The sequence below is a fragment of the Sciurus vulgaris genome, assembly GCF_902686455.1.
Source record: "Sciurus vulgaris genome assembly, chromosome: 16".
NCBI classification, from domain to species: domain Eukaryota; kingdom Metazoa; phylum Chordata; class Mammalia; order Rodentia; family Sciuridae; genus Sciurus; species Sciurus vulgaris.
In genome coordinates this window covers 6220650-6233795 of record NC_136477.1, presented here as the reverse complement: position 1 = coordinate 6233795, position 13146 = coordinate 6220650, and the positions used below count along the sequence as shown (strand labels likewise).

Genomic DNA, 13146 nt, shown 5'->3' with positions numbered 1-13146 from the left:
GTCCCACAGCCAGCTGACCTGAATGTGGCCCCTGTCCTTGAGATGGAGAGGGGGCTCTCTGGGGTCTGGCAGTGGCTGCCAGCAAGCTTGGAGGTGCAGAGGCTCAGCAGCCGCTCCCAGCCCCAGCTAGAGCTGAGTTCTCCCCGCCCTCGGGGCCAGCTTCCCTCCCCCATGGCCACGGCCCCTCCCGTCAAAGGAAGTGAGAGGGGCTGTTGTAAGAGGAACTAAGGGCCAGGAGTCGGTAGGAGTGGGAGCAGGGCCATGCCCAAGCCGCCCCCAGGAGCCCCCTGAGCCTGCACCCCCTGCCACGGCCCCTCTGGTGTCCCCCGGGAGCCTGACGCCAACCCCAACATGGTAAGTCCTTCGAGGGTGGGCTCTGGAAGTAGAACAACGGCCAGGTGGAGGTGGAGGAATGAGTAAGACAATGGCAGGCCCTTTGGGCTCCCTCGGTGCAGGTCAAGTGGCCTATGTCCCTTGCCAGGCACAGGCTACCATGCAAGAATGCCAGATTGGCTCTGGGGACCAATGGATGGCAACTGGGAGAGAAGGTGGCCCAAGGGAATCACAGGTGCGGGGATGGACCAGTTCTCACCTTGGATTCCCTGTGTGGCCTTGGACAAGTCACTTCCTCTCTCCTGACCTGGGTTCACACAGATGTCATCCTTGGAAGTCGGTCTGGACATGAAAGTGGTTCTTGAGGAGCATTTCAGTTGTGATGCTCAGAGGGTCTGTGGGTTTGGCTGTCCTGAGTCCACCAATGGGAGGAGCAGCTGTGTCTCTCGGGCCATGGGGTGACAGTGTGGCTGTGTGGGTGATGGGTGGTTGGGGACAGTGTCTGGAGGAAGAGGTGGGGAGGTGGCTGTAGTGTCGGAGCCACCGTTCGGGGCCACTGCAGGAGGATGGCTGCGGAGACCCCACAGACGGTGGCTGTGTGTTGCGGCTGAGACCTGGTGAAGGGGCAGCTCCCTACCCAGCCCCAGCAGCATCGCGACCGCAGCAGGAGGGACCCCCTATCCCCCAGCTCCAGGCTTCTGCAGGCCACTTCAGCTTTCAGTTTTTGTCATTCTGTCAATGAGCTTGAGGGTGTGTGGCTGGGACAGGGACAGTTGCCGGGTTCTTGGTGGCTGTAGAAAGCAGCTGACCAGGGTGAGTCAAGGAGGTGGAGCGAGAGGCAGACATGGTGTTAGCCTGAGGCCCTCTTTGGAAAGCCAGTGGCGCATCAGGCATCGCTGGCCAAGGACCCGTCCACAATTCACAACCAGGCCTTGGAATGGAAACTCCCAAGACGGCAGAGCCAGGAGCAAGAAGCTCTGACGGCGCCTTGACAGAGGATCACAGGAAGCGTGCTCCACTTGAGAGAAAGGACGCGGCCACCTGAAATGCTTAGTCAAGAGTCTCCTTGGCAGACAGGGCGTGGGAGGGGAGGAAGGCACCGGAGGAAGGAGGAGGAGGAGGCCACCCGTAGGAACGCCACCTCTGGGTGCTGAGCTTCCGGGAGGGCTGCGGGGCACCAGGACCTGCGGAAGGTGCAACAAGCCCTGTTCGTAAAGCGCGTTAGGGAGCGCACCGCACGCCCCAGACATGGTGGCCACTGGTGGCCCTCGGTTACTGTGGAGGAGCGTTGTGGGCGTGGCGTTGCCCTCGGGGCGGTGGCGGCTGTTGCTGCTGCTGTTCAGGGTGGCTCCTGCCTTCCATGTGATGACATGGGTGTTTAAGGCTGGTTGTTTCCCCGTGGAAAGCTTGGCGATCCCTGGTGACCGGTGGAACAATGGCAGTCTCCAGGAAAGGCTGCCTGGGAGGCGGGTGACCCCGGGAGTGTTCCTTTGCCGTTTGTAGTTCGTTGCTGGGTTTGGGGGTATTTTGTTTTCGTCAGTGCGGGGGTTTGAACCCAGCACCTTGCACAGCGAGGTGAGCGCTGTCCCATGGAGTGACGTCCCCAGCCCGCTGCTGCTGGCTTCTGCGACAGTGCTCTTAACGGTGGTCGGTTTTGAATGGGACCTAGTTGGTCAGTGCTGCTTCTTGGCATTGCTGAGGGTGGTCGGTTGTGCATGGCCGTCACCGGTCAGTGTTGGTGGTGCTGGTTGGTTGTTGGGGTGGTGGGGAGCTGAGGGTGGGACAGCTGTGGAGGAGGAGGACGGGGTGGGTCGCTGTTTCTGCTTGACCTTGGCTGGTGCTGGCACTGGCCTGATAAGCAGTTTCTCTTTGACTGTGGGGTGACAGTCAACAGTCAGAACTGGCTGGTGACGATGGGTGACAGGAAGATAATAGTGGTTGTTTTCAAGGCACAGACACAAGGCGCAGAGACCAGCAATGTGGCAGCTAGGTCTGGGGCCATTGGCTGTGCTGATGGACAGAAAAGGCTGGAGTTGAGAGGGATGCAGAGGAAAGACCCACAAAGACCTGAGCCCAGCTAGAGAGGGGCGGGTGGCATGAGCCAGGGACAGGCAGCTGTCCACCTGGGGCCCCATTCCCAAAGGCTCCTCTCCAGTGAGCAGGAGGATAAAACCAGGGCACCCCGCTCCAGCCTGTGTGTGGGGTGTCAAGGAGGTAATCACTGACCCTGGACTGTCTCCAGCAACTAGACAGACAGCCCAGCTCCAGAAGATAGGGACCCCACCTGTTGGATAATGGCCCCCAGCTGGACCAAAAGGGAAACACGCCCACCACGTCCCCAATCGGGAGGGAAACCTGGGAGCCCTTGGGGGTGAGCGTGTCATTTGCACAGTGTGGGGGTGCAGAGTGTGGCCCCAGAGCCCGCTGAGCTGGGGAGGGAGGCCTCAGGCTCTGGGGGCAACCCCTGGGGACCACGGGTGCTGGTCCCAGCAGCCGCCGCCCGTGGTAGCCGTGAGGAAGGAAGTGGCTGATTTGCTGCTCTCTCCAGGCGGGTTCTTACTCATCCCCATGCAAGAGCAGAAAGCCTGGAACATTTGGGGTGCGTTGCAAAAGCGCCCTTCCTCCCAGCCTTGGGCCTTGAGGCTGCCGCAGATGGCCATGGCCAGTGGGCATGGATGTGCGCCTTGCCGAATCTCCGCGGCAGCCCCGGGAGATCTGTGCCCTCCACACTCCCGTTTTCAGATAAGGAAATGGAGGCAGCTGGTGGTCAGAAGAGCTGCCGTACAACCCAAAGGAAGGGCGGACTTCGCCTCAGTCACTCCCGAGACCACCATGACTGTGGATAGCCATGTTGGCACAGCCTCCCCTTCCTGCCAGGAGGCGGGCAGCCAGGCTGGGGTTGGGCACTGACCCCACATGCCCTGGGCTGCCCATTCTCCCTCAGGATCTCTGCCCACATTGAACTGGACGCCCTGTTCCTAAGAAGCTAGAATCCTGGCGTCCGCCCATACTCCCCAAGACCTGCCTCCTACAGGAAGTTGGGCTCCTGCTTCCCTCCCCTACCCAGCCCCGCTTAGGCCACTCTCTCCACCTCCTCCAAGGAGGGGGTCATCTACTGCCTGGTCTCAGCCTCCCTCTGTGCACAGAAAGGCTCAGGAAGTGTGCTCAGCCTCCCAGCAGCCACCATCTTGACCACAAACAACTCCTCCCCTTCACACCGGGAAAGGCTGCCCCCGACTGCCCCTCACCTTGGGGTGGGAAGACTCCCTGAAGAGCCAAGGAAGAAGCTACCTCCCCCTTCCCGCCCTAGCCACCTCCAGCCCCTGTCTTTCACAAGAGCCCCAGCAGGTTGAGTCATACTCAGCTTGTGGTCAACTGCGACCACATCTTCATTACACCCCACCCCAAGTAAGGGACTGGTGAGTCAACAGTTTCATCTTGACCCATGGTGACTTGGAGAGCACAGAGAAGGGATACTTGGTAAACAGGGCAGGGAGAAGTCATTTCATGGTGCTTCATTCACTCATTCAGCAAGTTTGCATTGACCAGCTCCTATATCCTAGCTCTCTAGAAGGTCACAATGGAATCCATTTGACAGATGGGGAAACAGGCTTCGGGAGAAAAGTGGTCTTCCCAGAGTCACAGAGGTGGGCAACTGTCAATCTAGGCCTTGAAGACAACCCATCATGTGCCAAAATTCTTGACTGCCCCCTAAATTCCCACAGACAAAGCCTCCTCTCCCTTCTGGGCACCCAGTCTGTGCCTTTATGATTGGCTGCAGCTAAGAGTGTCTGGGGCCGCAGGACACAGAGGCTACTTGAGGGAAGAAAGGAGGGACAGGAAGAGGAACCAAGCGCCAAAGGCCACAAAAGCCAGACATCCAGTGCACCCAGCCAGCCGCACCTGGCCGCAGGCCTCCGATTCCAACAAGAGGAAGTGGCCTTGGGTCTCAGCTCAGCCCGAGGGGCCTAGCGGCATGAAGACAGGACCAGCCAGAAAGGAGAAGTCCTGGATTGGCCAGTCTTGTTCTCACCCCATCTGTCCTCATCTGACTTGAAGCACCAACCCCAGCCAGCTCTGACCCAGACTGCGCTGAGTCAGACAGCGTGGTGTGTTCTCTTCCTACACTGCCATGCCCTGCTGTGTGATCTCCAGGAGGTTACCTAACCTCTCTGTGCTCTCTGTAGTTTCCTCTTCTGCAAAATGGACTTCATAATAGTACCAAACTCAGTGTATGTTGAAAGAATGGAATAATTTGCTTTAAAAAGTTTTGGACAGGGGCTGGGGTTGTGGCTCAGTGTTAGAGCACTTGCCTAGCATGTGTGAGGCCCTGGGTTTGATTCTCAGTACCATATATAAATAAGTGAATAAAATAAAGGTCTATCAAATCTTAAAAAATATATTTAAAAAACAAAAAAAGCTTAGGCCAGGGATGGCTTGGTGGCAGAGTACTTGCCTAGCATGCATGGGGTCCCTGGTTCGAACCCCAGCACAAGGAAAAATAAAGCTGAGACCGAGCCTGGCTCAGAAAAGGCCTGCGGGGACTTACGACTGCCTTACTGTCTTCCAACCTTGCCACTCCAGCCCCTCAGAGACAGAATCCACATCCTGTCCCCCAGCCATCGGCTCAGACAAGGAGCAGACCCCGAGCCCACTAATGATGAGGGACACCACTTCCTGATCTCCCTCCTCTCCTCACCAACACGCTCTGCTCTGCCGTCTCGAAAACAGGAAACACACTGACCCCACCTCTCCTGGGCTCCCAGCCTCTTCCTCTTCCCAACCAGAGTCTGACACCTGCTCACACCTCTCACCTCCTCCTCTCCCAAGCTGATTTCTGACCCTGGGTCCCTGGCACCTTCCCCAGGGCCCTGGAGCGTCCAGCTGGGGTTGGGGAGTCCCCCTCCCTCCCCACCCCTCTCCCTTGGTCGTGGCTCCAACCCTGGCAGCCCCAGCTCGGCCCCTGCCCCACCAGGTGTTGCAGTCCAGACCAGGGAACAAGCAGACTCCCCAGAAGAACTCACGTGGCCCCCAGTACTGCAGAGGAGACACCCTGAGGCCAGTGCAGCAAGACTGCCTCCAGGTGGGCCACCTGTAAACAGGTGTGTCAGTGAGCACTTGGGCCCACCTGCAGGCCAGTACTGAGTGCATGGTACAGTGGCCACTTCGACAGCACTAGCAGTGTGACCTTGGGAGACGTCAGCTTCCCAGACGTTGAACTCAGTCAAATCTGGAAAAACTAAAATCCCCCTTTGCACTTGGTGGCCGTGTGGCTGGAAAAGGCAGCCGGTGTCAATCAGGCTGAACATGTGCAGGCTGAGCTGACCCGATCCAGAACTCGCAAGTCCAAAATGCTCCAAAATCTGCAAGGTTTGAGTGCTGATGAGATGCCACGAGTGGAAAATCTCAGCCCTGACCTCACGCAACAGGTGGCAGTCAAGACACAGATGCACTAAAAATAGTGTCGAGCAGGTGTGGACACACGGGAAAGGAATGAGGGTCACACTGAGACTTGGGTCCATCCCCAAGACATCCCTTTATGAATAAGCAAAGACGCCCAATTTTTTTTTTTTAAAAAGACTCTGAAACGCTTCTGGTCCCAAGCATTTTGATTAGGATCATTAGCCAGTACAGGTTTCCAGTTTATGCATAACGCAGCTTGGTTCTGAGCTCCAGTGATTCAGAACAGGCTTGTCACTTATATGAGCACCTGCCTGGGTGGGGAAGGGGCTGCAGGCAGGACCACTAATTGTGTGCAGATTTAGCACTCACTCGGAGCCCCCACCCACTAAATGACAGTCATATCCTCGTCTCTGGGACAACCAAAAATGCTCCCAGGGTTCCAAACACGCCTGGGAACTCTCCCAGTACGACCCCACTCACCTGCTCAAGTGCAGCTTTCTGGTCTCCTGAGCAACCCCTGACCGTCCCCCAGGACCCCAGACTCAAAGCATCCCTCCCTGAGTTGGTCACCAGCCTCTCTTGCTAGGTCACCATCTGACTGTCCCTTTGTCCTTCACCTTTAAGCCCAAACATGTCCTCATTTCAGTCCCCCTCCCACCCACCCTTCCCTCTCCACCCTCATCCAAATGAAGGACTGAGGTGGCACCCCTTCTGGGCTCCCCAGTCCATAACTGCCCCTCCTTCTCTCCGAGGCCTCCCCAGGGAGCTGTCCAAAGCGCCAGCCAGGCTGCCAGCTCCAAGCTCAGGCCTGACACCGAGGCGCCTCGGGAGCTGGCCCTGGAGGACATCACCCCCACCCACTCACCCGCTCCCACTTTTCCTTCCTCGAGACTCAGCCTGACACCTCCTTCAGCCGCAGCCCCCTGCCCTTAGGGACTCAGATGAGCTGGGGTGCCCCGGTCCAGCAGGGGGATGCTGAGGGACACTCAGGAGGCAGTGGGGATGTCCCCTGAGCCATGTCACAAAGGATGGACCTCTGCCCAGCCTGGGAGGTCACAGCGCGCGGCCGGAAGAGTCCTCGCAGGAGCGATTCTAGTTGGCAGATCTGGCAGCCACCCCAGCTCCCGTGGACTGAATGAGTGGGAGGGCGGCCGGGAGCCAGAACAGCTCCCAGCCACGGGCAGGCTGGATCAGGGTCACCATGTGAAGATGCACACCGACAACTCGCCCACACGTGGAGGCGTCCAGGCGCTGACTCCTGCCCCCGCCAGTCCCAGGTGGTTGGCTGCCCCGCAGGCCCCTGCCCTGTGGGGCCACACCCTTCCTAGCAGAAGTCTGCTCTTCACTGTCAGAGAGACTGGGCCTCGAGTCCTCCACCCCAGACACCTCGCCATGTCCTTAGGCGAATGTCCTCAGCCAAGCCGCGCCTGGAGCCTCAGTGTCCCTCCTAGCCTGTGTCACACCAGGACCCTGTGAGGACGGCTGTAGTGTTGGTCCCCCAGACTCAGCACATCACGGTTGCTTGGTGAGCGTTCATTCTGTCAGACGCCCATCAGCCCTTCAATCTTCACACCCCCCGAGCTGGGCAGGAGTACCCGCTCCCACCTGGTTGCCCAGAGCATTCCATCCTCAGCCTTGGGGAGCAGGGCCGCCCTCCCCACTTTACAAATGGGGGGCCCACAGCACGGTCGGCCGCCTTGCCAGGATTCGGGCCCAGGCCCAGCCCACACAAAGGGCTGGGCTTACTCCACGCCCAGGGCATCCTCAACCGCCCGCCTCCTGGGCTATGGCCTGTCCTGCCCGGAATCTGACTGTGCCCCTCCTCCACTCGAGCATCCCTGGGGCCCCCGGAGAAATGGGCTTCTTCAGCAGGACCCTCCCCACTCCGGGCCTGACGTGTCGCCCTCTGTCCTGAGTTACACACACCACCCTCCTGCTTGATCCCGCCTGTATCCTCTTTGCCCAAACGCCGCCTCCACACCCTGACATCTGCTGAAAACATGGGTCCTCTTGGAGATTTGACCTTGGTTCCCAGCTTCCTTTGTGCTGGGGTTTTCCTCTGACCTGGTTCATTCAGCACATCCTCCCGTTGGGGCTAGGAAAGGACTCCGCCCCACCCCAGCCTCCAGAAGCCCCTGGCCTGGGATGGGGAACCTCCTGAAGGAGGGACACCTCAGCGCCTGAGTTACCAGACAGGGGACTTCAGGATGCCAACCCCTGCCCGGCAGGGGTGTCCCGAATGTGGACGTGGCTGAGACAGCCCCTGAGCCTGAGCACTGGACGAATTCCCCTGGGCTAAGAGGAGCAAGCATCCCAGGCAGGCTTCCCAGGGGAGAGGTTTTGGCAGCACCTGAGTGTCCTCCACGGGGCCACAAGAAGCTGGAAAGGCCAAAGAAGGGGGGAAAGGGAAAATGGGGGCGTAGGAAGGTGCTGGAGCTGGTGAGGAACAAGGCGAAAGCATTTGGAAGAAAGAGAAGAGAAGAATGGCAGAGGCGGCAGGGAGGCTGGGCCAGGTGCCATGGGCAGAGACGAGGAAGAGTGTGACAGCAGGCCACAGGACAGAGGTCGCAGTCACAGGCTGGGAGGCAGGATGGCATGATCGCGTGGGCGGAGGGAGGGAGGGAGGAGGCCTCCTCAAGGGGGAAGGGTGGCACTGCAGGTCAAATGTCAGAGAGCAGCCGGGCCAGGCGGGAAGGAGGGGGAAGGAAGTGAGAACCGGGGTGGGGGGCCCCAGCAAGCCTCCGCCTCCCTCCTCCTCTCCGCAGCCTGTCAGGGCCCCACTGGGGCTGGTGTCTGTCTCCTCCATGGCCAGGAGGTCCTAACGGAGGGATGGATGGATAGAAGGACCAAAAAAGAGGTCTGAGGGGTGGACCTGAGCCGTCCTTCTGGTTCGGTGGGAAGCCTGGGTAGGACCCTGCAGCCCCTGAGGTGGGGGAGGAACCGCGGTGGCTAAGGTGAAGCCCACTCAGAAGCTGCCCCACTGTCCACACCCAGGGCAGCAAGGAGCGCTTCCACTGGCAAAGCCACAACGTGAAGCAAAGCGGCGTGGACGACATGGTGCTGCTGCCCCAGATCACCGAGGACGCCATCGTGGGCAACCTGCGCAAGCGCTTCATGGACGACTACATCTTCGTACCCTGGGCTGTGGGCAGGGGGCCGGCAGGGATGGGATGCGGGGGACAGGGGGACGAATGGGCATAGAGAGGGATGTCCTGGCCGGTAGTGACATTCAGGGACAATGCAGCTCAGGAAGGACACGGAGGGCCTGGGCCATGACTGGGATGGGTGTTGTGGCCCTGAGCTGGACACAGTGAACAGATAGGGACAGTGGGGCTGTACTGTGGGTGGCTGTACCTGTCGCTCTCCCTGCCCCGTGGCAGCTCAGCACAGCCCCACTTTTCTGGACACAGCCATTTTTTCCTAAGAGACATCCTGTGTCCCCCTCTGAGTAATGGGGCTCTGGGAATCCTCAGGGGAGCAGAATGAGGCCTAGGGGTCCTCAAGGGACAAAGCCCACCAGGACACTGCGTGGCCCTTAACCATCTCCCAGACCTACATCGGCTCAGTGCTCATCTCCGTAAATCCCTTCAAGCAGATGCCCTACTTCACCGACCGTGAGATTGATCTCTACCAGGGCGCGGTGAGGCTGGGGCCGGGCGGGAGGAGCGACCCCAAGGCCCCCAGCCCCTGGCCCTGGGCTGAGCCCTGACCTGCCCCACCAGGCCCAGTACGAGAACCCCCCGCACATCTATGCCCTGACGGACAACATGTACCGCAACATGCTCATCGACTGCGAGAACCAGTGTGTCATCATCAGGTACGGGGTGGGGTTCTGCACCCTCCCGCCCAGGCACCCGCCAGACATCACTACCCCCAGCATAGCTTGCCTGGAGCTCCCAATCCAAATAGCCATGCCGTCCCTCTCTGCCCTCCCCTCCACCCAGGTTTGCTTCCCTTCACCATCTCACTCCCGATACATTTTATTTATTCATTCTGCCACTGGCCATCTGTTCCTTCTAAATGTCAAGTCCGTGAGCACAGGGATTTTCATCTGTCTCATTCACTACTGTCTTCCCAGTACCTGGAATAGTGCCTGGCACACCACAGGTGCTCAATCAATGAATGAGTGACAGGTCAGGAACTTTTCACCACCCCCACCCCCTGACGGCTTTTCCTCCTCTACCCCAGTGGAGAGAGCGGAGCTGGGAAGACGGTGGCTGCAAAATACATCATGGGCTACATCTCCAAGGTGTCTGGTGGGGGGAGAGAAGGTCCAGGTGAGGCGCAACAGGACGGGCTGGGTCTCCCCCAGCTGCATCTCCACCCCCACCTGACCCAGAGTGACCTCTTTCCACCTGCCTCTGTCCCCAGCATGTCAAAGACATCATCCTGCAGTCCAACCCCCTGCTGGAGGCCTTTGGCAATGCCAAAAAACCGTGCGCAACAACAATTCCAGCCGTTTTGTAAGTCTCTCAACCCCACCTGGAGCAGCTGCCTCCCTCTGTGCCAACCTTCTCTCTCCTCCTCTCTCCTCTCTCTATCTCACACACACACACACACACACACACACAGCCAAGACTACAGCCCTGTGAAACTTTAGCAGGAAATGTCTACTTCTGGATGGGAGACTCACTTCCTACTTATGGTCCATTGAAAAAGAGTCCCCCACTGACAGGGACCATGGAGGCCATGACACCTCGGTGTAACAGGCTTAAACACTCCCCTGGTTGCAGCCATGAAATCTGGTCCAATTGATTCCCCATTTCTTCTTTGAATAAAGAGTCCTTGAGCTTCTTTGTATGTGTGTCACTGGCTGGGTAAACAGATCTGGATTTATGGTCTCATTCTGTCACTGTTTAACCATGTGGCCCAATTGAAAAAAAAAAAAAAAAAGATGTAATATCCTGAGGCTTCTGCCTGCTCATCCATAAAATGGAATGATGTTGGCACTGCGAAGTAAGCAGAGCCCACACCTCTCCCTACCCAAACACTTCAGCATGGAGATCGCGGTCACTGTTGAGTATAAATTTACAGCTTTTATTACTTTTAACTGCATACTGCTGATACCACCTGATATCAGTGACGAGTTCTTCTTCCTCCCATGTTGAAGTCTGAACATTAGTGAAGAGGCTGGGAGGGAGAAGTGGGCCATAGCTGGTGTCCCTGGTACCCCCAGAAGTGGGAGGGGTCCTGCCCCTTTATACGTTAGGTTTTATTTGTTCTCCTGCTCTCTTCCCCCCTCTCTCTCCTTCCTGGACTAGGCCCAGGAGATGCTGGTGGGATGGTCAAAATGTGAGAAGCAGATGGGCAGGGGGAAGGGCCAAATGGAGTGATCCAGGCAGGGCAGCAGCCCAGAGGGCTTTAACTAACGTTTACAACTTCCTTCTAGGACAGGTTTACATTACCAACAGATTGGAGCAGGGGCAGGTCTTCTTGGTAAGGGGTGGAGGAAGGGCTCTGGAGGCATTAACATTTCAATCCCCCAGAGGCGGCCTTCAGCTTCCCAGACCCAAACCAGCCTCCATCTTCACGATCAGACCCAATTACCTATCTACACGAACTGCCTGTCTTTTTTAAAATATTTTTTTAGTTGTAGATGGACACAATACCTTTATTTTATTTGTTACTTTTATGTGGTGCTCGAACCCAGTGCCTCACACATGCTAGGAAAGTGATCTACCACTGAGCTACAATCCCAGCCCCTGACTGCCTGTCTTTAATCTTTGCTTCACTGCAAAATACATATATCCAAAGTGGACCACTCTCCAAAGAGTCTGGACAAATACATACGCCTGTACAGCGCTTCTCAGCATACAGACCATCGCCATGACTCCGACACAGTTCCCTCTTGGCCCCTTTGTCAACCTCTACTGCAAACCCCCCTAAAAGCAACCACTCTTCTGATTTATTGTTTGCCATATATTAGTTCCACCTGCCCTAGAAAGTGTCCTCTTAATGGAATCCATATGTTGTTTTCAAACTAATACGCAAAAAAACCGGATGATCATCCAAACATATGTGCATTTACCTTACAATTCTAGAGTACAGTAGAATAAAATAGTTGTTACGTGCTACAGGTGTTGTGTAAGATGATGATGTTCATTTGTATACTGGATGGAGGTGATAGAAAGAAGAGGACTTTCAGTCCTCTAACCTCTGGCTGGGGGCAGAACCCAGATGGTGACCAAAAAAGGGATTTTGGGGGACCTGGTTCTGAGTTCAGGGAGAGCAAACAGGAGATCCACAGCATCCCGCAGAGATCTGGAGGCCTCTGGGTTTATGGTGGAGGGACTTGATGATCACGGGCCTGGAGCATCTGAGCAAAGGCCCAGGGAAGCAGCTGGTGGAAAGAACAAGCAGTTTACAATGGGTGTAGGAAGAAAGGCCAATGAGGAAGAGGGCAAGAGAAGCCAGGTCCATGAACCCCTCCCTAGTCTGCCCCACCTGCCCTCCTGACCCTGGGGACTAATGTGGTTCTTTGGGATTCAGGACGTTATCATTTATGGGTGCGTTATAATTAGACCAAAAGTGGTTCGCCGTTAGGCATTTGTGCCATGCACGTCACATCGTTTGGGTCAGCTTCCTTCCCCGGGACCCCCCTTCCCACCCCTCCACGCCCTTACTCTGCCTGGCTGTTCTCCCGTCTGTTTTCATGAGATCCACCCCACATTTTTTTTCTCCTTTTTTCCTCTCAATTCCACCTGTACCAAATGACCCTTGATTTCCTGAGTCTGGCTTATTTTGCTGAGCACAATGCTCTCGAGTTCTATTCATTTTTCCTGCAAATGACATAGTTTCGTTCTTCTTCATGGAATTTGTGTTGTCATCGGATGGGAGGTGGTAGGAAGGAAAGCGCCTGTGGTCGTGTACACAGGTCACGTTTCCTCCCTCCACTCGCCCGTCGGAGGGCAGCTGGGCTGGTTCCGCGGTTTGGCTATTGTGAACTGCGCTGCCATAACGTGGGCGTGCACAGCTCACCCTAGGAGAACGCTCTAGTTTCTTCTGGATCCGTCGGGCAGAGTGGAAGAGCGGGTCACGTGGGGTTCCACTCTAGTCCTGAGGAAGGTCCACACTGACTTCCATAGCGGTCGCACCGGTTCACAACCCCACCACCAGGGTATAAATGTTCCTGTCGGCCCCCAACCCGGCCAGCATCTATCATTGGGATCCTTGATGTCCGCAGGGCAAGTACTTTGAGATCCAGTTTAGCCGTGGTGGGGAGCCCGATGGGGGCAGGATCTCCAACTTCCTGCTGGAGAAGTCCCGCGTGGTCATGCAGAATGAAAATGAGAGGAACTTTCACATCTACTACCAGGTGCGGGGAAGGGGGCCCGTGGGGCTGGGCTGAAGGGAACCCTACTGGGACGGCAGGGGTCGGGGAGGGAGATGATGGGAAGGTCGGATTTCCAG

The 13146-nt window shown here is 57.1% G+C and overlaps 2 protein-coding genes across 4 annotated transcripts in view; one reads left to right on the top strand and one right to left on the bottom strand.

Annotated features, from left to right (window-relative positions):
• The window catches only part of NFILZ (NFIL3 like basic leucine zipper), a 59986-nt gene extending 57158 nt beyond the window's left edge, over positions 1 to 2828 (bottom strand). For all 3 annotated transcript variants that reach the window (XM_079115557.1, XM_079115555.1, XM_079115556.1), the window contains exon 1: positions 583 to 2828. The gene's annotated coding sequence lies outside the window, so the exon portion shown is untranslated. The remainder of the gene's footprint in view (positions 1 to 582) is intronic.
• Positions 199 to 13146, top strand: part of MYO1F (myosin IF) — a 33785-nt gene continuing 20837 nt past the window's right edge. Inside the window, 9 exon segments of the mRNA XM_079115562.1 lie at positions 199 to 354; positions 8731 to 8868; positions 9287 to 9376; positions 9459 to 9553; positions 9925 to 9994; positions 9996 to 10013; positions 10108 to 10164; positions 10167 to 10199; positions 12920 to 13051. Coding sequence (XP_078971688.1) covers positions 352 to 354; positions 8731 to 8868; positions 9287 to 9376; positions 9459 to 9553; positions 9925 to 9994; positions 9996 to 10013; positions 10108 to 10164; positions 10167 to 10199; positions 12920 to 13051 — 636 coding nt within the window. The 5' untranslated portion in view covers positions 199 to 351.